At 42.9% G+C, this 22,045-nt stretch overlaps 1 protein-coding gene across 2 annotated transcripts; it reads right to left on the bottom strand.

The window, feature by feature from the left end:
* Window positions 1-13,257: 13,257 nt before the first annotated feature.
* LOC310777047 (intelectin-like) lies at window positions 13,258-18,336 on the bottom strand. 2 transcript variants are annotated; one of them, XM_083637297.1, is made up of 8 exons: window positions 18,271-18,336; window positions 17,768-17,827; window positions 17,478-17,531; window positions 17,099-17,346; window positions 16,787-16,945; window positions 15,458-15,578; window positions 15,100-15,203; window positions 13,258-13,472 (listed from the first exon to the last, which is right to left on the bottom strand). In XM_083637297.1, exons 2-8 carry the CDS (start codon window positions 17,820-17,822, stop codon window positions 13,320-13,322), a joined length of 894 nt encoding a protein of 297 aa, XP_083493423.1. In that variant the 5' UTR covers window positions 17,823-17,827; window positions 18,271-18,336; the 3' UTR covers window positions 13,258-13,319. The 2 variants fall into 2 exon arrangements, with proteins under 2 accessions (XP_083493423.1, XP_083493424.1); XM_083637298.1 differs by lacking the exon at window positions 16,787-16,945.
* Between the last annotated feature and the right edge of the window lie 3,709 nt (window positions 18,337-22,045).

Below are 22,045 nucleotides of genomic sequence, written 5' to 3'. Positions count from 1 at the left end.
CTGTTTATTGCTGTGCTGCTTTGTGTTAAACAAACTGTGCTCTTGGATCATAATAAAGTTGACCTGAACTGAACTTGCACTGTTTTTCAACCTGCTATGGAGTGCCAGATCAGTGTTTGCCAGCCAGCATAGTTCAATACAATGAGTGATGAAAAGTTTAGACAAGCTCATCTAAGTACTTGGCAGAAGATTAATTGAAATAACTTACAGTACTTACACTGATGTGCTGATGTGCCTTAATTGCTGTGTCAACCAAACCTGATACGCAGCATACTTTTCATTCAGGAGGGGGGGGGGATCATAGGTTACAGTGTTTCCCAAAAGTTGAGTCGGAACCCACAGGTGTGTCGCACGAGATTTGATTTGGATTACCAAACACATGTGCAGAATTTCTTCCACGGTCTTTTAAACTTTTTTTTTAAACAAGGGCTATTTTTGCCCCTGTCAAATAGATTTCGGGGGCATTTTTGGATAATTTCCAGGGCAATTTTATCAAATGTTGGGAAATACCTTAGTTGCACCTATGTAGCATGACAGACCAATCAATGACTCTTATTCAAGCATATTTTATTTCTAAAAGTTCATAAACAATCACAGTTAAAGATAACCATTTCCTATCTTAACACATTCACTGCCAGACGTTTTTTTTTTTACTGTAGTTAGCTTCTGCCAGAGGGTTTTTTTGAGGATTCTGGCTCATCTTTCAAGGACCCGAGGATTCTTTTCTGCTAAGATTTTGTGAACACACAATATCTCAAAAGAACTAATAGAATGTGTGCTTTCTCTGTCTAAAAGAGTTAGTTTGTAGAGTTAGTAGTTATGTAAGCATTAGCAGTTGAATACAGCATGGTTTCAGCGTCAGAAAAATTATTCAGAGATAAACGGCTTTTTGTGAAATTCGATAGAACAGTCACTTTAACCATTCATTTTTGGCATCAGTAAGACGTCAGACATCTAAACAATAGTTTTGAACAGTAATTTCCTCCATAACAGCAGGAAACCCCCCTCTGCTTCCAACTCCTCCCTCCGTGGGCGTTCTTCTTGGCTGCAGCGGCCGTCACAAGCTTGTCACCAGTCTCACTGCTTTGCTGCTGCTGCTGCCTGTCTGCGCGGCCGCTGTTTGAGGAAGTCTGGATGGACTCGCTCGCTTCTTGGAGTTTTGGTTGAGAGAAGCTTTTGCGATTCTGGTCATATTTATGCTGCGTGTTTCAAAGTGTGTTCCACCTGTAATCTATTATGCAAATTTGCAATCCCGCATCGCCAGCAATCAGCGCGAAAACGAAAGCGTTTTCCCCCATCCATTTTCATGAGAATGGCTGCTTTTTGCTTGCCTTCCTCTAGTCAGGAGAGCACTGTCGCCACTTAGTGGCTCGGTGGAATGGGTTGTAAACGTTCGGTGGCTCCAATAATTATATAAGAGATGTAAAAGGGTTAGATGCACATCCCACGGTCAAAAAAAAAAAATGAATTTTTTTGACGTATTAACTCATTGAATGCCAATGACGACAGCTGTCGTCAATTCAAATACTGACGTAGAGTGCCAATGACGACGGTTGTCGTCAATTGCGTTTTTTGACGGTGGGACGTGGATCAATCCCTGATACATCTCTGGTACAACTATTGTAGCTATTGGAGGTCTATAACCTATTTTACAGAACCCTTAGGTGGCGACAGTGCTCTCCACATAACAGAAAGGCAAGGAAAAAACAAAGAAGAAGTCGTTATGGAAACGGAAATCGCATCGCATCCGTATGCATCGATATGCTGAAGCACGTTACTGCAGCTGTGCCTGCAGCAGCCAATCTGCTCCCACAATTGAGCCGCTCCGTGTCGGTTGCGACAGCAAATCCGCACATCCACACCGTGGAGTTGTTATTATTCTCAACTGGAAGCATCGTTGCCGGTGACAAACACACGCGGAACGCTGTAAAAAAGCCTGGCTGTTCCGCACCCTTCACTGTGCGCACAGCAAACTCAGCAGAGAGCCACCACAGACAGGAGGAGGAGTGTGCAGTTGAGGCGAGGCGGGGCGGGGCGGGGCGGGGGGGGGGGTGCACGCAGAGCAGCACGCAACACCCAGACAGACCCAGGCAGCAGGACAGGATTGACAAACGCAAGCCAGAATATCCGATACCCACCAGCAGCAAATCAAAACCAGCAAGAAGCTGCAACCAGCAGCGCACGCAGGGGCCAGCGCTGCTGGTTGTAGCTAAAAATATTATTCTGCCAAACAAAATTCCCTGGCCTAAACTGTTTTATTGAAGGAAATTATTTTTGAGGTGTGACTACATTAGAAAAGATTAGCTTCAGAGTCAGTGATGTGCTTGAAATGATTAATTTCACAAAAGGCCAATTATCTCAGCTTCTAGAAAAAAATTGCTATTTTTGGATGAATCAAGCTATCTTCTCCGGCTCATAACTAAAGAACGGAAAATGGGATCAATAAACTTTTTTTTGCAGATGATAGAATAGAGTCTCATCGTTCTTTGTGCGTGTTCAGTGTTTACATAGTAATATCACACAATATTCTGTGGGCCTCGAGAAATCACTGAAAACGCTCTGAAACTCTGGCACTGGGAGCGTCCGTTCTCCAAAAGTGGCTGGCACTCAATGAGTTAATACGTCATTGGCAGTCAACCGTTGGATTATTTTTGACGTATTAATACGTCATTGGCAGTGAACGTGTTAACAACACTGTTGATTGTCTGCGCATGTTATTAACACTTTGAGTGCCACGGCCACACACACACATTTCCATTATCAAAGAAAATGTCTACATACAACAATGTATGCATACCGGTATATAAATATAAATAACAATAGTCTGGTCAGTCCCACTGTGTGGGAGAGCAGAACCAGGCCTTAAGTAAAGGCCCTGCTGTATTCAAAGTGACAGGTAGGCGGAGTAAGCCAGGTCTGGACTACAGCTAGATACAAAACAAAATACAGAATACAATAGAAATGTTTTAAAACAAGAGTTATGCTTAAATAATTGCACGTTTCCACTATAATGGCCTAGAAAGAGGTCCCGCTGTATTGTGATAACAGACAGGAGAGATTAAGCTAGGGCTGGAATGCATATTACTAAGTACATTAAAAATAGACAATACAAATAGGTTACAAAATTCCACATTCAAAGAAAGCAGCCCAATAACAGTTCCTCATTAAGTCCTTTCGGATGCTCTGTCTGAAGAGTGTGAATCCAAAAGGCCTCTGTAGCAAGGCCCTATCACAGTGGGACTGACCAGACTATTGTTATTTATATTTATATACCGGTATGCATACATTGTTGTATGTAGACATTTTCTTTGATAATGGAACTTTTGTGTTGTGTATTGCTTGGTTCTTGAATTCTTTATATACTGTAACTGAATTTTGATATTTCGTTTATTGAATGTACTTCCGTTCTCAGTGTATTTAAACGTCATCTCCGCCTGACACAGCAACACGCTGAAGAAGGCCTTTAGGCTGAAACGTCCGTGTGCTGTACCTGGTGTTAAGCTGGAATAAACTCAACGAAAGGACATTTTTGTGTGCTGGCTCTCTTTCTCCTACTAAGTATCTCCTGTGCCGTGCACCGAAACTTTAAAAACACAGGTGAGTGTGCTCGCTGCTGGCTTATGCCAGTTTGTTTGAACAGGGTAAATACTCCTGTCAAAGACATGTATGTTAGGGTAAATACTCCTGTCAAAGACATGTATGTTAGGGTTAGTACTCCTGTCAAAGACATGTATGTTCGGGGAAATACTCCTGTAAAATACATGTACGTTAATACTCCTATCAAAGACATGTATGTTAGGGTTAGTACTCCTGTCAAATACATGTATGTTAGGGTTAGTACTCTTGTCAAAGACATGTATGTTAGGGTATATACTCCTGTCAAAGACATGTATGTTAGGGTAAATACTCCAGTCAAAGACATGTATGTTTGGGGTTAATACTCCTGTCAAAGACATGTATGTTAGGGTTAGTACTCCTGTCAAAGACATGTATGTTAGGGTAAATACTCCTGTCAAAGACATGTATGTTAGGGTAAATACTCCAGTCAAAGACATGTATGTTTGGGTAAATACTCCAGTCAAAGACATGTATGTTAGGGTAAATACTCCTGTCAAAGACATGTATGTTAGGGTTAGTACTCCTGTCAAAGACATGTATGTTCGGGTAAATACTCCTGTAAAATACATGTACGTTAATACTCCTGTCAAAGACATGTATGTTAGGGTTAGTACTCCTGTCAAATACATGTATGTTAGGGTTAGTACTCTTGTCAAAGACATGTATGTTAGGGTAAATACTCCTGTCAAAGACATGTATGTTAGGGTAAATACTCCAGTCAAAGACATGTATGTTTGGGGTTAATACTCCTGTCAAAGACATGTATGTTAGGGTTAGTACTCCTGTCAAAGACATGTATGTTAGGGTAAATACTCCTGTCAAAGACATGTATGTTAGGGTAAATACTCCAGTCAAAGACATGTATGTTTGGGTAAATACTCCTGTCAAAGACATGTATGTTAGGGTTAATACTCCTGTCAAAGGCATGCATGTTAGGGTAAATACTCCTGTCAAAGACATGTATGTTAATACTCCTGTCAAAGACATGTACAGTATGTTAGGGTTAGTACTCCTGTCAAATACATGTATGTTAGGGTAAATACTCCCGTCAAAGACTGTCTGTCTGTCTGTCTTTCTGTGTGTGTGTGTGTGTGTGTGTGTGTGTGTGTGTGTGTGTGTGTGTGTGTGTGTGTGTGTGTGTGTGTGTGTGTGTGTGTGTGTGTGTGTGTGTGTGTGTGTGTGTGTGTGTGTGTGTGTGTGTGTGTGCATAGGCGATTCTAGGCTTTCCAAACCGGGGTTGCACCACCAAGAAGGTAATAGGACTCCGACTGGGGGGTATCTAGGGGGGGCTGTGGTCCCCCTAGACAAAGAAATTGTGTATATTTTAAAGTAAAATGCATTAATCTGGTGCACTCTGAGAGCAAAATGAAGAGGCTAGTAGATATGATATAACTTGTCGCAGAACATCAATTTTGGTTTTTTTGGTAAAAGTGGAACTGTATTCCTTCTGGTTTTCTTCATTGTTCATGATTTTGTGGAAAGTATTCACTAAAGAGTCTATAGTGAATGCTGCTATTAACTTGTGTTTACTTTTGCTACTAAACCAACATCAGGACATCCAAGCAAGTTCTGACAGAGAGCAATGCCATAGGACCCATTGGACAAAAACATTTGCATATCTCCCAGCATGCATTGTTCCTTCCAAACTTTTGACCACAAAGTAAAGTAACCACATTAAATAAGTGGTGAGTGGAAATAATCATTAGCCTATTCTTAGCTAAACATGCAGTTTTGGAACATTCAATAAAGACAAATAAAAAAATAGACTATGACTCAACACCCTAAGTGATACACACATGTTATGAGAGTGGTATATATACCCCTCACACTAATATCTGTTTTAGTGTAGAATCGTTACTTCCTTGCTCTGCTCTCCCCTAGAGTGCACAACCATGTTCAACCCTGGCCCCAGTGTATGTGTTTGTCTGTCTGTCTGTCATCTCGTGGTGAGTACCTGAGTCACAACATGTACATAGAGCTTTTTGGCGCTGTTAGAAATGTGTGTTTTTGGTGACTTTGAACGGTCGTACAGTTTCCACCAATTCATTGGCGATACCAACTAACTGGACGACTGTAGCTCACTGTATACTGTACGGAGAGTGACGGTAAAGATATTGGGCCTGTCTGATTCTCAAGTGAACGAGCTTTATAGGTGGCATTTCTAGGTAAGAAGTTGTAATTAGGCTGTCTGAAACCAGTTTGATACAGAAGTTCACTGAATTTGCAACCTTTCTAGGTACCTAGTTATGGATAATTTTTGAGGAACCATACCATGCAAACTTTGGTGGGTTAGGGTATCCCATAATACCTTGCGCCCCTTGCAATCGACGAAGAAGAATGAAGCGAGCCCGAGCAAGCCCCTAATGGCGACGCCCACAAAGCCAACCGCATCAGAAAAAAGTGAAACAACGTTGGCTAAATAACAAACATCTGTCACTTTCTTTTCATTTTTATTCTAGAATAGTCAATAACGTCAACCTTTACTTCATTTCAGTGCAGTCAGATGTTTGTACAGTGTCAGGAAAGTCACTTTTGAACATTAGTAGGAAGCATCTTACCTGACTCTGTTGTGGACAGCAGCCGGCTAGTTAGGTTGCTAACTAACGTTAGAGTTAGTTTAGAAAACCCGCTCCGCGTGCCCCAAAGCAGGACTACACTGTACAGCCAGGAGGATAGCAGCATGGCAGACCTTCAAGGGTAAGTGGAGTTTGTTTTAACTGTGGTTTATTAAATGACAAGCTGTCATTGCTTAACTAACGTTACCAATTTGTTTGTCAAATGCAACGTTCCAAGTTAGCTTGGTTTCACGCTTTTAATTTGAAGGCCGAAACGGGAAATGGTTTGAGTAGATTGAATTCACTGGTCTGTCAATTCTATCATTTCACACGTACCATTTCCCTTTTTCGCCTTGAAATTAAAAGTGTAAAAACAATGAAACGTTCGCCTGTGAAGCCTCAACCTGTTTGGATTATAATAACATTAGAGAAGACAGCCATCAGCCATGCAGTTTTATACTAATTTATTGCCAAATGCTTTGGGAAACAACTTCACCAAGCTTAGTCAGAAAAGGTCTGTCTATTCAATGGAAACAGCACCAGTGCGACCTGTCGCGTGCGATGCTACCTTCAAGAATGAGGACGTCTGAAACAAGTTATTTTTTAATCACCTATATTAAAATGAGATACCTAATTAAACAATAATCTAGTTAGGTAACTAGATGATATTAAGCTTCCTTGCATTACAGACACAGCCATTGTGTATCTTGCTGATGTATGGGCGATTTGGCAAATGGGCGACACTCCCAAAAAGTTGGTGTATCGCTTTAAACCCTGGGAACATTGAGCGCTGGGAACATTGAACCCGTTTTCATGTTCCCATTAGGTGCCATATAAACCCTGGGAACATTGACTTTTGGTGAATGGTTGTAAAGGTAACAGAGCCTTTTTCCCCCGCTATACCAGAGTGAGAGTAGGAGGAGCCAGACTCTCTCCTGCGCTCGTATAGCATGAAATGGAGATAGTCTGGCAAGCGAGACTACATTTTGTCCGACTGCGATGATTTGAGATCATTTTTGTTCTAAACTGACGGCACTAGGACCCTCTACATTCTTTGCACACTTTATTTATTTATCAAATTGTCCAATACGTACCCCCCCCCCCCCCCCCCCCCCCTGCAAACAAATTCTTCATTTTAGAGCAGAACTGTATCCCAGCTTCCCTCGACTCCCACTATGTGAATTCTGGGGGAAACAATGAATCCTTGTCGTTTTTGGCTTGACAACTGTCAATTTTAAACAAGATTGATTGTGCTTTAATATTGAACACCAGCACAAAATATTGGCTAATCAGCAATTTCAGTCTGAATGTATATCGGTCTTTGCCTTCGAAATCAAGGAGCCCTATTTGCAGTTGGGTCAATGCTATCACTGACCAACACCAATACCCACCTTGCTAGTAAATATAGGCCTATTCTCACACACACACACACGCACGCACGCTCGCGCACGCACGCACGCACACGCGCACACACACACACACACACACACACACACACACACACACACACGCACGCGCGCAGCAAACCATTCAGCATGAGGTGTTGTGTGATGTAATTACTTTTCATTTGATGTGAAGAATTATTCAAAGTCAATGAACTGTGCAGTGTTGTGCAGTCTATCACAGGAAGTGGCATTGTTTACTTCCCTCCAGCACATTGCTCTATCTCGCACTCACAATTATTCTCTGTGTCTTACTGTCATACACATCCAGGGGCGGACTGGGATCATAATTCAGGCCGGGCATTAGATACCAAGCAGGCCAGGCCGATACGGGCCGACGCGCGTGCCGGCGTCCGAAGGGCGGCGGCGGAAAATTTGGGGCGTTTGAAGCTCAATTTGGGCCGTTTGAAGCCCAATTTGGGCCGTTTGAAGCCAGATTTGGGTCGTTTAAAGCCAGATTTGGGCTGTTTGAAGCCCGATTTGGGCCGTTTGAAGCCCAATTTGGGCCGTTTGAAGCCCAATTTGGGCCAAGTCCAATTTTACAATGAGATGCACCCACTTTAAACCTGAATAAAGTAATAAAACCACTAGTAAACCAGTAGGCGGCGCCTGGCCTGCTGTTCAGTGAGTGGCCTGGCCTGGCTTGCAAAAAAAAAAAAAAAAAAAAAAAAAAAATTTTTTTTTTTTTTTTTTTTTTGGCAGGCCAGGCCAGGCCAGGCCACCGGGCATTTGCCCGACGTGCCCGATTATGCAGTCCGCCACTGTACACATCCCACTCCAGTGTATCACATGCCTCATTTAACCAGGCGGGCGGCGCCACCGTGCGCATGCGTGGCCGCGTGCCCCCGTCTGTCTACGGCGCGCCGTAGTTCTTTTTGTCTATTTGTTTTCATTTGTGCGTCAGTCGGTGTTTGGACTTTGAAATGTACGCAGATCAATTTCCCTTTGTTGACTTATCGTGATCAACACTGTGTATTTGCTCTTACAGATTGTGGTAAAAAAAGAAGAAGGAAATCAATAGATTCCCAGCAGCGCTACTTCTGGCTTGGTCAGATGTTCCTACAGACACAATAATTATTGACCATGGCCCAATGTGTCCTAGTCGCTGCACTAGTGCCTCCTCTGGTCCAATGTGTCCTAGTCGCTGCACTAGTGCCTCCTCTGGCCCAATGTGTCCTAGTCACTGCACTAGTGCCTCCTCTGGCCCAATGTGTCCTAGTCGCTGCACTAGTGCCTCCTCTGGTCCAATGTGTCCTAGTCGCTGCACTAGTGCCTCCTCTGGCCCAATGTGTCCTAGTCGCTGCACTAGTGCCTCCTCTGGCCCAATGTGTCCTAGTCGCTGCACTAGTGCCTCCTCTGGCCCAATGTGTCCTAGTCGCTGCACTAGTGCCTCCTCTGGTCCAATGTGTCCTAGTCACTGCACTAGTGCCTCCTCTGGTCCAATGTGTCCTAGTCGCTGCACTAGTGCCTCCTCTGGCCCAATGTGTCCTAGTCGCTGCACTAGTGCCTCCTCTGGTCCAATGTGTCCTAGTCGCTGCACTAGTGCCTCCTCTGGCCCAATGTGTCCTAGTCGCTGCACTAGTGCCTCCTCTGGTCCAATGTGTCCTAGTCGCTGCACTAGTGCCTCCTCTGGTCGCTGCACTAGTGCCTCCTCTGGTCGGTTGGAGGGGCCTGTCCGGGGGGGAGGGGAGGGGACCGCTGGGGATCCTCCCATGCGCTACTACGTCCTGCTCGCTGTCAGGTGAAAAGAAGCGGCTGGCGACTGCACATGTATCGGAGGAAGCATGGTGCTAGTCTACAGCTCTCTCCAGATCGGCAGAGGGGGCGGAGCAACGAGCGGGACAGCAGGAGGAATTAACTAAGTATAATTGGGGAGAAAATGGGAGAAAAATCAGCAAGGAGAAAAAAAACATTGTATTTGGGGGGATTTGACATGACGCAGTGCAAGCTACACAAACAAGCAATGACAGCTGTGCATCATGCCTGCTAGTGCAGTACTGTATAAGCACAGTAGAGTGGTACCAGAGTGGTTTGGGTCTGCCTGTGATGTTTTTGCTAATATCCCCAATACACCCGACGCTGTTTTTGTTGACACCAGCCATAAGCAGGTGCTGATGCTAGAGGTAGGCTGTGTCTTTGACCTGTACATGGACCAGGCATTCCAAGACAAATATATAAAATACCAACCACTACTCGAGACCATCACGAGCCTATGTTATACCTGTAGATACAGTGTGCTTATATTTGCAAGCCTGGGACATGTACATAAATGCACCATGAGAGGCCTGCACATTGCTGGCCTGACAAGGGCAAGAGCCAAACAAACTGTCAAATATTGCTCTGTCTCAGCAATTATTGGCAGTTTAGCAGTGTGGAGAAGGAGGTGCTATGTGTATCCATAAGTGCTCAGTATTAATTGACCCTGATATATTTGTTTCCCTGCTTATGAAATGTAATTTGTGGAACCAAATAAACTATTTAAAATGTGTGTGTGTGTGTGTGTGTGTGTGTGTGTGTGTGTGTGTGTGTGTGTGTGTGTGTGTGTGTGTGTGTGTGTGTGTGTGTGTGTGTGTGTGTGGTCCTGATGCAAAGAAGAGTCGTCACTTGTCACCGATTGAGAAGAAACCTCACGACATGAGCGTGAACACATGACAGAAGAGGAGCTAGTGGAACTGGAAAAAGCAGATGCTGCATGCTGGTTCAGGAGCCTGGGTGTAGCCGTGTCTCCCGAGGGTGCCTCAGTGACACGAGAAGTCTCCTTTGTAAATAAAAGGATGGCCCTATACATTCAGCAAATGTGCACCACTTTTCTCAGTGAAAATATTAACTCTGTGGAGTGGTACACCGATTAAAATATGAACTCTGTGGAGTGGTACACCAATTAAAATATGAACTCTGTGGAGTGGTACACCAATTAAAATATGAACTCTGTGGAGTGGTACACCGATTAAAATATAACTCTGTGGAGTGGTACACCAATTAAAATATAACTCTGTGGAGTGGTACACCAATTAAAATATAACTCTGTGGAGTGGTACACCAATTAAAATATTAACTCTGTGGAGTGGTACACCAATTAAAATATAACTCTGTGGAGTGATACACCAATTAAAATATTAACTCTGTGGAGTGGTACACCAATTAAAATATGAACTCTGTGGAGTGGTACAACATTTAAAATATTAACTCTGGAGTGGTACACCAATTAAAATATTAACTCTGTGGAGTGGTACACCAATTAAAATATGAAGTCTGTGGAGTGGTACACCAATCAAAATATAACTCTGTGGAGTAAGACATATAAGATTATCGTCTATCGTGATAATTGTATTGTGGTGAATTTCGAGGAACTTTGAACTGTTTGTGAAACAGTCTAAGTCTGCTGATGCCTCACATCTTACCTACATCAGCTAATGAGACCATCAGCGAGGGCCATTTCAGTTTTCACTGTCAGAATTCGGAGGGAGAAAAAAGTCTGAATTCTGAGATTAAAGTCAGAATTCTCAGATTATAAAGTCAGAATTCTGAGGGGAAAAAGTCAGCATGTTATATGTGACAATGATGATTGTTATATTAATGGATGGCAAGAAAGACTTCAGGATGCTCAGGACGACATATCGTGTGTTTAAAGCCCAATTTATGCTTTGTCTGCCGACACTTTTGAAACGGTCGCCGACAGAAATGAGGACTTGAGTCGACACTTTCAAGTGTCGGCGAGCAGTGTCTGCTACCTAGTGAAATGTCTAGTGTCGCTGACTACGTCACGATGTGTCGCGCAAGTCTGATTGGCTATATAGACGGCACGCGCTTGACTTCCTTGTTTTGGTTTTCACTCGATTGAAATGAATGAACGTGTCCCCGCTATTTTTATCAGACTGTCCTTGATGTATGACTTTGTGAAAATCACAAAGAACATTGTGACCAATTTCCCAGGGAGAGAGGAGGTGAGTTGTGTGTTGTTTATATGCGGCTGCACACCACCTACGTTACCTACGTCAGCCAAGTACGTTACATCTTGCGTCCGAGGTGGTTTCACTGTACATTCCCCTCTCTTCTCTTGGCTGTCTGCTTATAGCATTCGAGTGTCACGTGACCGTTGAACCGAGGCGAACATTCACTGAAGTATAAATGCAACACCATGAGCGACACTTTCTTTTTCGTCTGCGACCATGTGCTGAGCGACACTTTCTAATAAGTATCAATTAAGCTTAACTCGGTCAATTTAATATAGCCTACTCTTCAAAACTCTGGTACAGGATACCAACGGTATCTGTCCACTAGGCGGCAGTTGATAACACGACATCCCCCTTTCCGTGTGCTGTACTGTAGATGTTTTATTACAGAAAGTGTATAAAACCCATGACCGAAATAGTCATTGTGTTACTTATGAATGGAATTATAGCGATTCTTTTTTGGCTGGGGACCCCATGGAACCCCTTCAAGGACCCCTGGGGATCCCCAGACCCCATTTGAGAACCACTGCTGTACAGTACAGCCAAATAGCTAACTCTAGGAAAATGTTTGTTTCCTTTAACACTTGTATTTTCTTTCAATTTCATTTGTTAGATTATCAGACTTTTATATAATAGTCCTTTGTGCTATTACCTCGTTTCAACTTTTAAACAAACATTTTCTTTTTTCTTTTTTTTATGTATTTTATTTATAGCATTTTTGAGTTTAACACAACAAAATCAGACAGAAGACAAGACAAGGAAAACAAAAAAACAAACAAGACAACTGCCATATCAAAAAAGTGCTCATATGCATATCAGTCCATATAGTGCAAAGTCCAGTTTGTCCACAGATTTGTTGAAGACCAGAGAATGAGTCCACAGAACCAAAAATCCGTGCAGCGTCGAGGAAAGTCCAGAGACCGGTTAGGAAAGTTCAGGTTAGATTAAATCCCAGCAGTTCAACTTTCAGTACAAAACAGAGCAAAATTAAGCCACAGGTTGACTCCTCTCATTTTTAACATGTTCAATAAATGGTCCCCATATTCTGAGAAACTTATGGTGGGTGTTGGACAGAGTATACCGAATTTCTTCAAGACATAGACAGGACACCATGTCATTTAACCACTTTTTGAAACAAGGAGGGGAAACTGATTTCCACTCTCTCAGAATAACCCTTTTTGCTATGACCATACCAAACATGAGGGCTTGTTGTAAGGCTGGAGGAAGAGTCAAAGAGTGTTCAGAGCAACCCAGTATCACATCAAGACCGTCTGGAATGAAATCTGTACTATATATTTCACTGTACAACTGAAAAATACGCTCCCAGAAATGTTTGAGTTTAGGGCAAAACCAGAATAGACGACCCAGGGTCCCATCCCCTGATTTACATTTGTCACAGAGAACAGAGACAGAAGGAAAGATTCTGTTCAGTTTGGTCTTAGAAAAGTGCAGTCGGTGTATGACTTTAAACTGAATGAGTTGGAGTCTAGCATTAATAGAGCATGATTTTATTCTTTCCAGACCCTCCTCCCATAGCTCATCTGAAATTTCCCCACCAATAAACAAACAACATTTTCAACAGAAAATTACTTTATTTAGATTTGTTTCTATTCATCCTCATTATTATCATTTAGCTACACTAGTAGGCTATCCAACATGAAGGTCCTTCAGGTATCTCAGAGGGTTCCTCTCTCTTGCTGGGTAGCGTCTCTCAGCCTGAGGATGACTCTGCTCTGCTGGATGGTGGAACATCAGCGATAGAAGAGCAACACAGCAGCCTCAGTGATTTCCTTGGATGCACTCCAGCCACGATTGGTGCCATAGCCATTCCAGTCAAAGGACGTGAAGTCTCCACATTGTCTTGGTGCACCCTCAGGGAAATGTCCTCCTCCACCGATACATGTCTATAAAAAGAAATACATAGACAGCCTTGTGTTGTGATACTTGTGAAGACGTTTCTCTGTTTTACATTAGTTCTGCTATATATGGATATAAGCACATTTTTAGAGCCCTTCAAATGTAAACAAGCTTTTTTTTTTTTTACATTTTAAAGTATCTTTTAGCTCTGGCAGAGCGCTTGATACAAGGAATATCAGTTTGTAAGAGCTAATTAGTTTTAGATGTACTTGAAAGCCATAAAGTAGGCTAGAAAAGATGCACATTGTCCATCTAGAAGTCCTACTCTCTTCAAGAATATGACTTTAAGATGTACAAAAGAAAAAGGTTTCTTTACATTTGAAGGGCCCTATGACGGCTGCAACACAGTCTCTTAGAAAATTGACATTTGTCCACAGCCAAAAACATTTCTATTTCACAATTTCGGCTGTAAAATTGTTAAATGGAAATGTATTTTTGAATGGTAGTTTTTACAGGGGTGGGAGTTTTGAGAGGGTTGGGCGAGGTTAGGTTTAGGCATGGGGGGTGGGAGAGGTTAGGTTTAGGCATGGGGGGTGGGAGAGGTTAGGTTAGTGTTTCTCAAAGTGTGGGGCGGGTGGGCATCCCCCTGTGGGGCGCAGTGGCAAAACAGGGGGGGCGCAGGGGGAAATGCAGAAATGCAGCGCGGAACCAATGTTTTGACGTCTGACTTCTTTCCCGGTGAGCAATAAATGAACCCCGCTTCTCTAGTAGTGACTTCACATTCATTCCTTGGATGGTTCATTCATATTGCCAAATATTTGAACTTGTTTTGTTTTGCACAGGTTGCAATTTATTTTTATTAACCTGAAAATATGTGCAGTGCAAAACAGGTTCATTGCAGCCAGTGATAATAAGACTTAATTAATTTTTTTCTTGCCAAATATGTCATTTTTTGCACAGATATAACTTTATTCATATCGTTATAACAAAGTGATTGCACATTTCATTCAATTTGGATCTGGTTAACTTTGTTCTAGCAAAGTGATTGCAATTTGTGTTTGATTATTTTAATGTATTATGTGACCCTTTTGTTACAATTGTGTTGGGGCGGTGGGGCATGAACATGTTTCCTCCTCCAAAGTGGGGCATGACAGAACATTTTTGAGAACCACTGGGTTATAGGGTAAGGGGTTAGGGTTAGGCATGGGGCGTGGGAGAGGGGCCCCCGGGGTCTCCGTGAAGGGGGTCTCCCGACCACCTCAGACCCTCACCCTAAACCTCAGACCCCCCCCCCCTCCCCACCCAAAAAAAAAATCCATTTAACAATTTTTGAGCCGAAATTGTACAACCGAAACGTTTTCAGGCCATGGACAAACGTTTCTATTTAACATTGTTTTGGAGACTGGGCTGGACCTTTGGTAGTCATAGGCCTACTACACTTGTAAGGATTCCAGGACTTAGAGTTTCATTCTTTCACATTCATGCACACAAGGACATACTTTTTTAGCTGCGACCAGCAGCTCTATAGGTCGGTCGGTTGGTTGTTCTAACAAAAAGTTCACCACCAAGCAATTCGCATATCTGGTCACAGATATTGCAAATTTGCACTTGTTGGTTTGCAATATCTGCGATTACTGACCTACGGCAACAAAGCAGTCAGATAAATGGACTCACATGTTCAATATGGCATCCTGTTGGTTTTGTCCCAGAGCAGATGGCAGTGGCAGCACGCTCAGTGTTGATAGCTCTGAAGGAGATGTAGCCTGGCGTATTCCTATCTGTAGGTGAAGCACAAACAAGACTTTTCAGATTGAATCTAGGACCTGTACAGTATGTGCCATGTTCAATAAAGATTCCTGAAGCTAGATGCAAAGAGCTTTCCCGGGGCACACCATATGACCACAAAAACCTGCACATTACTATTGTGTATTAGTACGCATTTTCTCAATATTGTACCAAGATCACAGCTGAGGACAAGAGCACCCCCATAGGCTATCTCTATACTACAGGATCATTTTTTAAATTCTATTACCTCTCGTATGAGGTCCATAAAACATCTTTGTGGTCTCCGTAGTTCCATGATCATATATGATAGGGAAGGACGGTCCATTGTCGGTGAGGCAAGTCCCTGCATCATATCTCACTGGGTAACGCTTTACATTGGGGGGGGGGAGAAAAAAAAAGTTAGTACTATTTTCTTACAGCAATCAGTCAATCAATGAGCAATATAAAAACACACATCCAAGCATTAAACTAAGATTAATGTCACTAACTTTTTAAATGTAGCACTTTTACCAGTACGTATTACAAAGTGCTGTAAAATAAATGGAACCTAACAATCATATTAAAGGAACACTCCGCCCATTTTCAACCAGCTTTGTATCATTAGAACATCAGTAGTATATCAGAAAACTGTAAACTGTTTTGAAGTCTGTCATTTAATTTGACAGTTATTGAGTGTTAAAGTGTGGACCAGTGACACTAACTCAAATTAATAACTCATTAACTCAAATCAACTCTCAATAACTGTCAAACTAGATGAATGACAGAATGTTTGACAGTTATTGAGAGTTGATTTGAGTTAATTTAGTGTTAATTGAGTGTTAAAGTGTGGACCAGTGATGTCACTGGTCCACACTTTAACACTCAATAACTGTCAAATTAAATGACGGACTTCAAAACAGTTTACAGTTTTCTGATATACTACTGATGTTCTAATGATACAAAGCTGGTTGAAAATGGGCGGAGTGTTCCTTTAACAGACAATCAGCTATAACAATACTATCATTCAAACAAGCCACGGAGTCTGATAATGGCGTGGTTTCGACGGCGTGGACACTAGGGGCCAATGACATCATCACAGATGACATCACAATTGCTCAAGTGACATCACTCACTGATGACATCATCACCAATGACATCACAATTGCTTAGTGTCAGGGGGAGGAGGTCGGTGCGCTGGCACGAGGGCCAAGAGGTCCGGGAACACGGCAGGCAAACAGGAGAGCGAGGCGGCCAGAGGGAGGAGCCTTGAGGAGGGGGCGGACCCCCGAGTCTGGAATTTGTGTAATATCCTGTGAGAGGCAGCAATGTGCCGCACGGCATCCAGTCTGCCGGAAAGCCATTAGAAGAAGAAGATTGGCGACCTGGCCACTTTCTTTTGTGGGGCACATAGGGACAGACCCTCTTAGACGCCTCGGCCCCTAGTGGCCACACTGTAAAAACAAAGCTTGTCGCTACTACTGGCTCCAGGCAGGCCTGCTCAAATGTGTTCATGAAATAAGGATTCTAACCCTCTAGGCTTGCAGGCCACTTAACAGTTCATCTAAAGTTATGTTAAGTGGAGAAGGTATAATCTTACTGAAAAGAGTGTGAAGAGGTTCCCTCCATATGTGGGTAAGAAGCCGCTGAGGGTATGGTATCGTAAGATGGCTCTGCTTCTCCAGTTATCCAGTGGGCTGCTGTTGGGAACATGCCACACGGACATATCTTGTGCTGCTAGGTCATAGTAACCAGGATTCTGGAAAAGACATTTAGCAAGTGAAGCAACCATCTCTGTGAAGCAACCATCCATCCCTGTGTACGTTTCAACTGCACTTAAAAAGCGTTGTCGTTTTCCTCACGAGTTATGTTAGTCAGTCATGCGTTATGAGTCAGGAAGCATCTACTGTACCTTGAAGTCATCAGAAGTGGCACCTTCTGGCTTTCCAAAGATGTTTTTGTTGGCCCAGTTCCCATCTCCATCTGGAAGATTAACGTTGTTGCCCTGCTGGCTGGACCAGCGGTCACCTGCTGTACATTTGCCACTCATGGAGTTCTCGTGTACGCTCGCCACCAGCGTCCAGCCACCGCCTGCAGTGGTCATGTCACAGAACGTCTGGTAGATCATGCCTTGAGCAGTGGTCAGGTAGTACAACCCATCTAAAAAGGACAGAGGAGTGTGTAGTATTTTGTGACATGACAATGTCTGGTAGCAACTGATTGGATCATCAGGATCACCTAAATAACAACAATGCAACATGAGATGAGTGAGTTTGTGCGCATCACTTCACCTGTGTCAACACTGAATTCATCTTTTAGTTCTTTGCAGCTTCTGGGCGCAGCACCTGCATCGCAGCAGCCTGCATCGAAAATGTCAGATTCTGATTCATGGTATTGTAGCATCACCACCCTGCATGTAGCTGCTGCAGTAGTGTTTGTCAGTTCAGTTCTTAAAAAGGTAGGCTGCTTTTATCATGCATATTTGTATCATATACATCATTTGAGTGATTACAGACAGGGGAGCAGACAATATCAAGCAAGTTAGTAGAGCTAGATGAAGAGCTGTAGGTGAATGCCATACCTGACACATGGTGAACGGCCAGGGGAAGGATAACAACAATCATCCAAATTGCCATGATGACTGAGGAGACCAAAAAATGTGTTAGAACATTCTGACCCCAGCCCCATTTCTTCCCTCGTCCATTGCCAGATGAGACTCAGTCACATAAAGGGAGGGACTATACTATCCGTGATGTGAGGTACCAAGGGGAGAAACCGGTTTCTCATCTCATCATTTTAACATCCCCGGACAAACTAGTCTGACATCCAAGAGGAATATAAGATAAGACATCGGAAACGACTAAGAAACCGGTTTCTCCCCTTGGTACCTCACGTCACGGATAGTGACCTTCTGTAACAAGAGTCCCAGAGCCACGAGGGAACAAATGGGGCTATTCTGACCCCAGCTGTAGATGTTTCAACATAACAAACATTTGTTCAATAAAATGAAAAATGTCCGCACTCTTGTGCAAGACTGTCAAAAACTATTTCATTAATTTAGTTCAGGTATAATCTGTGACTTACCTGGACAAATGTAATAGACTGACAAAAAGACCAGTTCTTCTCCTCACTGTGCTGTTGTTCTCTGATGGATGAAGAATGAGGGGAAAGGAAAATGTTGCATGATATGTTGTCACACCACAACCCTCCTCCTCTCCCAAGTGACTGCCCAACAAACACAGCTGCTCCGTGGATTATAACATGCTTGGCCACCTAATCCAGAAATTGCATCTTATGGTGTATGTAGGCATTGGCCTACCTTTGTAGATCATCAAGAAACTTTAAATGAATAACGTAGATGTGTTTAATAGAGGTTGGTCGCTACCTGCCCACAAGACGACGCATGTATCGGGTCTTGCAGCATCTGCACAGCCTGAGGTGTGTGACTCACTCTATTTGCCTGTAATCACCTGTATCACCTGCATCTGTGTAATCACCTGTATCACCTGCACCTGTGTAATCACCTGTATCACCTGCACCTGTGTGGCTGTGTTCGAAACCGGGTACTGCGCCTACTACTACTACTACTCCTACTACTAAATTGAGTATGTAGTGTGTTTACACTGTGCAGTATAAAATTTTTGAGTAGGCGAGAAAAACCCGGAAGTCTACTACATTCGCAAGATTTCCTGAGTAGAGACGGCCCGCTTACTTCATATACTCATTCCCCCATAATGCATTGCGACTCATCTGACCAGCCCCGGGAAGACTCGAAACTCCGCCATTAAAACAACGCCACTTCACTGCTCCAGGTATGTTTTCACAATTTTGTTTTCACGCTATTTCATCACTAAATTCACTTCTGACACATTTGAGGCGGTAAGTAGGGATAGTAGCAGCGTTTTAGTTGACTTTTATAACGAAATGTTCGAAGGGGTGTATAACCTCCACAACTGAGCACGTCTGCAGCAGCCTGTCGCCTGCGGGGAAACAGGCTGATCTGGCCGGCTAGCTTTGTCGGCCCACCCGGCGCCTCTACTCACAGAACCCCTGTTCCCTCTCCCCACAGTTACAATGGCAGACGGAGCTGCCGCTGCCGCTGCAGCTTCCAGGAGCTACAATTGTGAGTAATGTGGCGTTAATGTGCCCAAATAATAGTAGAATGACAGGGTTATATTCATAATGAACGTAAATAAGTAATGCCATAACGTTCGTTTCTTCAGGGGGGGATGAAGACACCAGGCGCCTGATTAAATGGCGAGGGGAAAACGAAGAGCTCTTCACAAAAAACAACAACTCTGCAGTGAAAGGCTTTGAGTAAGAACATTTAACAACATGTAATTTCCATGTGCATGGCTCGCAACGTTACTTCATTAAATTCATTTGATTGTTTGTATCAGATTCATAAAACGAAACATTTTGAAAATTAGCATTTTTCAATTTTGGACTATCAATTGAAACATCAACTGAACGAATGATACAATCATGATGAATGATCAACCAATAAAATATTTTTCTCTGCAAATCTGAATCCTGATCTTGTGGTATCCAGATCAGAATGTTCTTATCTGAAAGTTATTTAAAATACCAGGATAAAACCTACAGGATCAAGTTGCACCAGACAAATGCAAATATTAAAGTGGCTGGTAGAATTGAGGCACAATATAATGATTTACAATATGTTTATCTCAAGTGTATGACAATTTGACCAATGCTTGTAGGACATTCATCAAGGAGTATGGCCTTGAGGGGGTCGAGGCGGCCTGGATAAAAGAAAAATGGGAAAACCTCAAGCAGAAGTACAAGGTAAGCTGAAGTATCAAAAGCAGCCTGACATGAAGGGAAAATCCACCCAAAAAAACAGTACTGTAAAACAGCTATGGATGCACCTAACTTCTGGGTCCATAGAGCTTAACAGTGACTGAGCACTTTTGAGCTGTATTCTGTTGCTTGGTGGTGTCTTTCTGTCTAAGAAGACAGCACATTTTGATGTCATCCCCTCTTGATCAAACAGCAAGAACTTATTGAATAAGTATCAAAAGCAGTCTTGATGTTTAGCATAAAAGAAACATGTGATGATGGTGATGTTTGCCTTCTTCAGAAGAAAAGTCAGTCCTGCCTGGGTGATATCAGAATCAGAATCAGAATCAGAAAGACTTTAATGATCCCCGGGGGGAAATTGGGACAAGTTACAGTTGCTCGTTCACATAACACAGATAGCATAAAATAAAATAAAATACACAGTAGTAATGCGATAGTAAAATAAGCAGAATGAGAAGAAGAAAGAACACAACATAACATGGAATAAACAGTATAACAGTATAAACAGTAAACAGTATTAAATGCAATAGGAGCAAAATAGTGGAGTACGTCTAAGTAAGCAATACGTAGAGTAAGTATAACTTACGTGCCAATTGTCATTATTGCACACTGAACTTATATTATTCGGCCTGCCCCATACGTTACACGTGGCTCAGCCATGCACTTTTCCAGTTAGCCTATCTTTATTGCACACTGAAGTTATATTATTCGGCTTGCCCTATACGTTACACGTGGCTCAGCCAGGCATATCTACAATTTGTTAAAGCCGTGCATTGTGTTTGCCCTATATCCAACCCCCCAGCCCCCCAATGTGTAGCCAAATAAGATTCTCACATAACCTTTTTTTGTTTTGTTTTGTAGGACCTGAAGGCTCCTCGGACGGGTGTCTCTACAGAGGGAGGAGAGGCCACTGCTGCAAGTTGGAAGTGGTTTGATGCCATGGATGAGGTGATGGGACAAAGACCATCTATACAGCCCTTAAGCCTCATCTCCTCATCCGTGGCATCAACCTCTGCAGCAGTGGTCTCTCCTCCTGAGGAAGGCAGCCAACCTGCCAAGAAGAGGCGGGAGCCGGAGTGGGCCGCTTTCCTGCAGAGCTTTGAGGCCAAAGAGAACGACATTTATGAGAGAGAGCAAGATAGATGTCAGAGAGCGGAGGAAAGGGAAGAGAGGAAAGAGAGAGAAGCTGCTGCTAGAGAAGATAGAAAAGAGCAAGAGGCACAGGAAAGAAGGGAAGAAGAGAGAAGTAGTAGTGAGAGGAGGGATAGAGAGTGGATAGCGGCGAGAGAAAGAGAGAGCCAAGCCAGAGAGGAAAGACAGCAAGCCAGGGAGGACATGCTGCTGCAGTTGCTGAAGTCAGTCATGGGAAAAAAATAATTTAGAAGTTATTTTGAGGCTGTATGTTCGTTATTTTTGAAAATACCTCTTCCTGTTTTGTTTGATGTTCATTACTGTTTGCACAGTTGCATTTGTTTTTATATATATATACATGTTCTACCTCGTTTTATCTCTACCCCGTTCCAGCACTTTACAGTTGCCTTTTTTTTTATATTTAATGTTTTATGTATAATGTTGTAGGTGACAGATGTCACGTGGTTGCCAACTGTTTTTCCGTCTGTATAATGTTGCACACTTGCTTTTTGCAGAAATAAATAACACAAAATATTATAGCTTTGTCAGTGTTTTTTCACTTTTTACAATTTATACTGTTTGTAAAAATGTCACTCCTTTTGGTTAGAAATAGCTTGACACAAATGCCCTGGACCAAAGATTGGAGCATTATTTTTGTTTAGGTAGGATGGTTGATATACGAGGCAGCTGAAGTTGTTGGTAGGTGGATGTTGATCAGGAGAGGAGAACCGTTGGTGGGGTAGAGCTACCTGGACACACGCCGGGATTTGATAAACCCCGGCTGGGTCGCCTGGCTGTCTGGTTGAAAGACCTGAAACACACAAGGTTACAGTGATGTTGATGTATTTCACAAGCATCCACTAGAGGTCACAAGTGCATTGTCTTGAGAGGATGTACCAGAAATCTG

Source organism: Poromitra crassiceps (assembly GCF_964638095.1).
Source record: "Poromitra crassiceps genome assembly, chromosome: 5".
In the NCBI taxonomy this organism is placed as follows: Eukaryota; Metazoa; Chordata; class Actinopteri; order Beryciformes; family Melamphaidae; genus Poromitra; species Poromitra crassiceps.
This window is presented reverse-complemented; position numbering and strand designations above follow the sequence as displayed.

Bases quoted from the DNA above. Each gene is read 5' to 3' on its own strand.
- LOC310777047 (XM_083637297.1), bottom strand. From the start codon at position 17,822: ATGGCAATTTGGATGATTGTTGTTATCCTTCCCCTGGCCGTTCACCAT. The intron at 15,579-16,786 runs GTAAGATTATAC...CCCAATGTAAAG, and splicing joins ACCTCTTCACACTCTTTTCA to CGTTACCCAGTGAGATATGA. The intron at 13,473-15,099 runs GTGAGTCCATTT...TTCTTTTTATAG, and splicing joins CAGGATGCCATATTGAACAT to ACATGTATCGGTGGAGGAGG.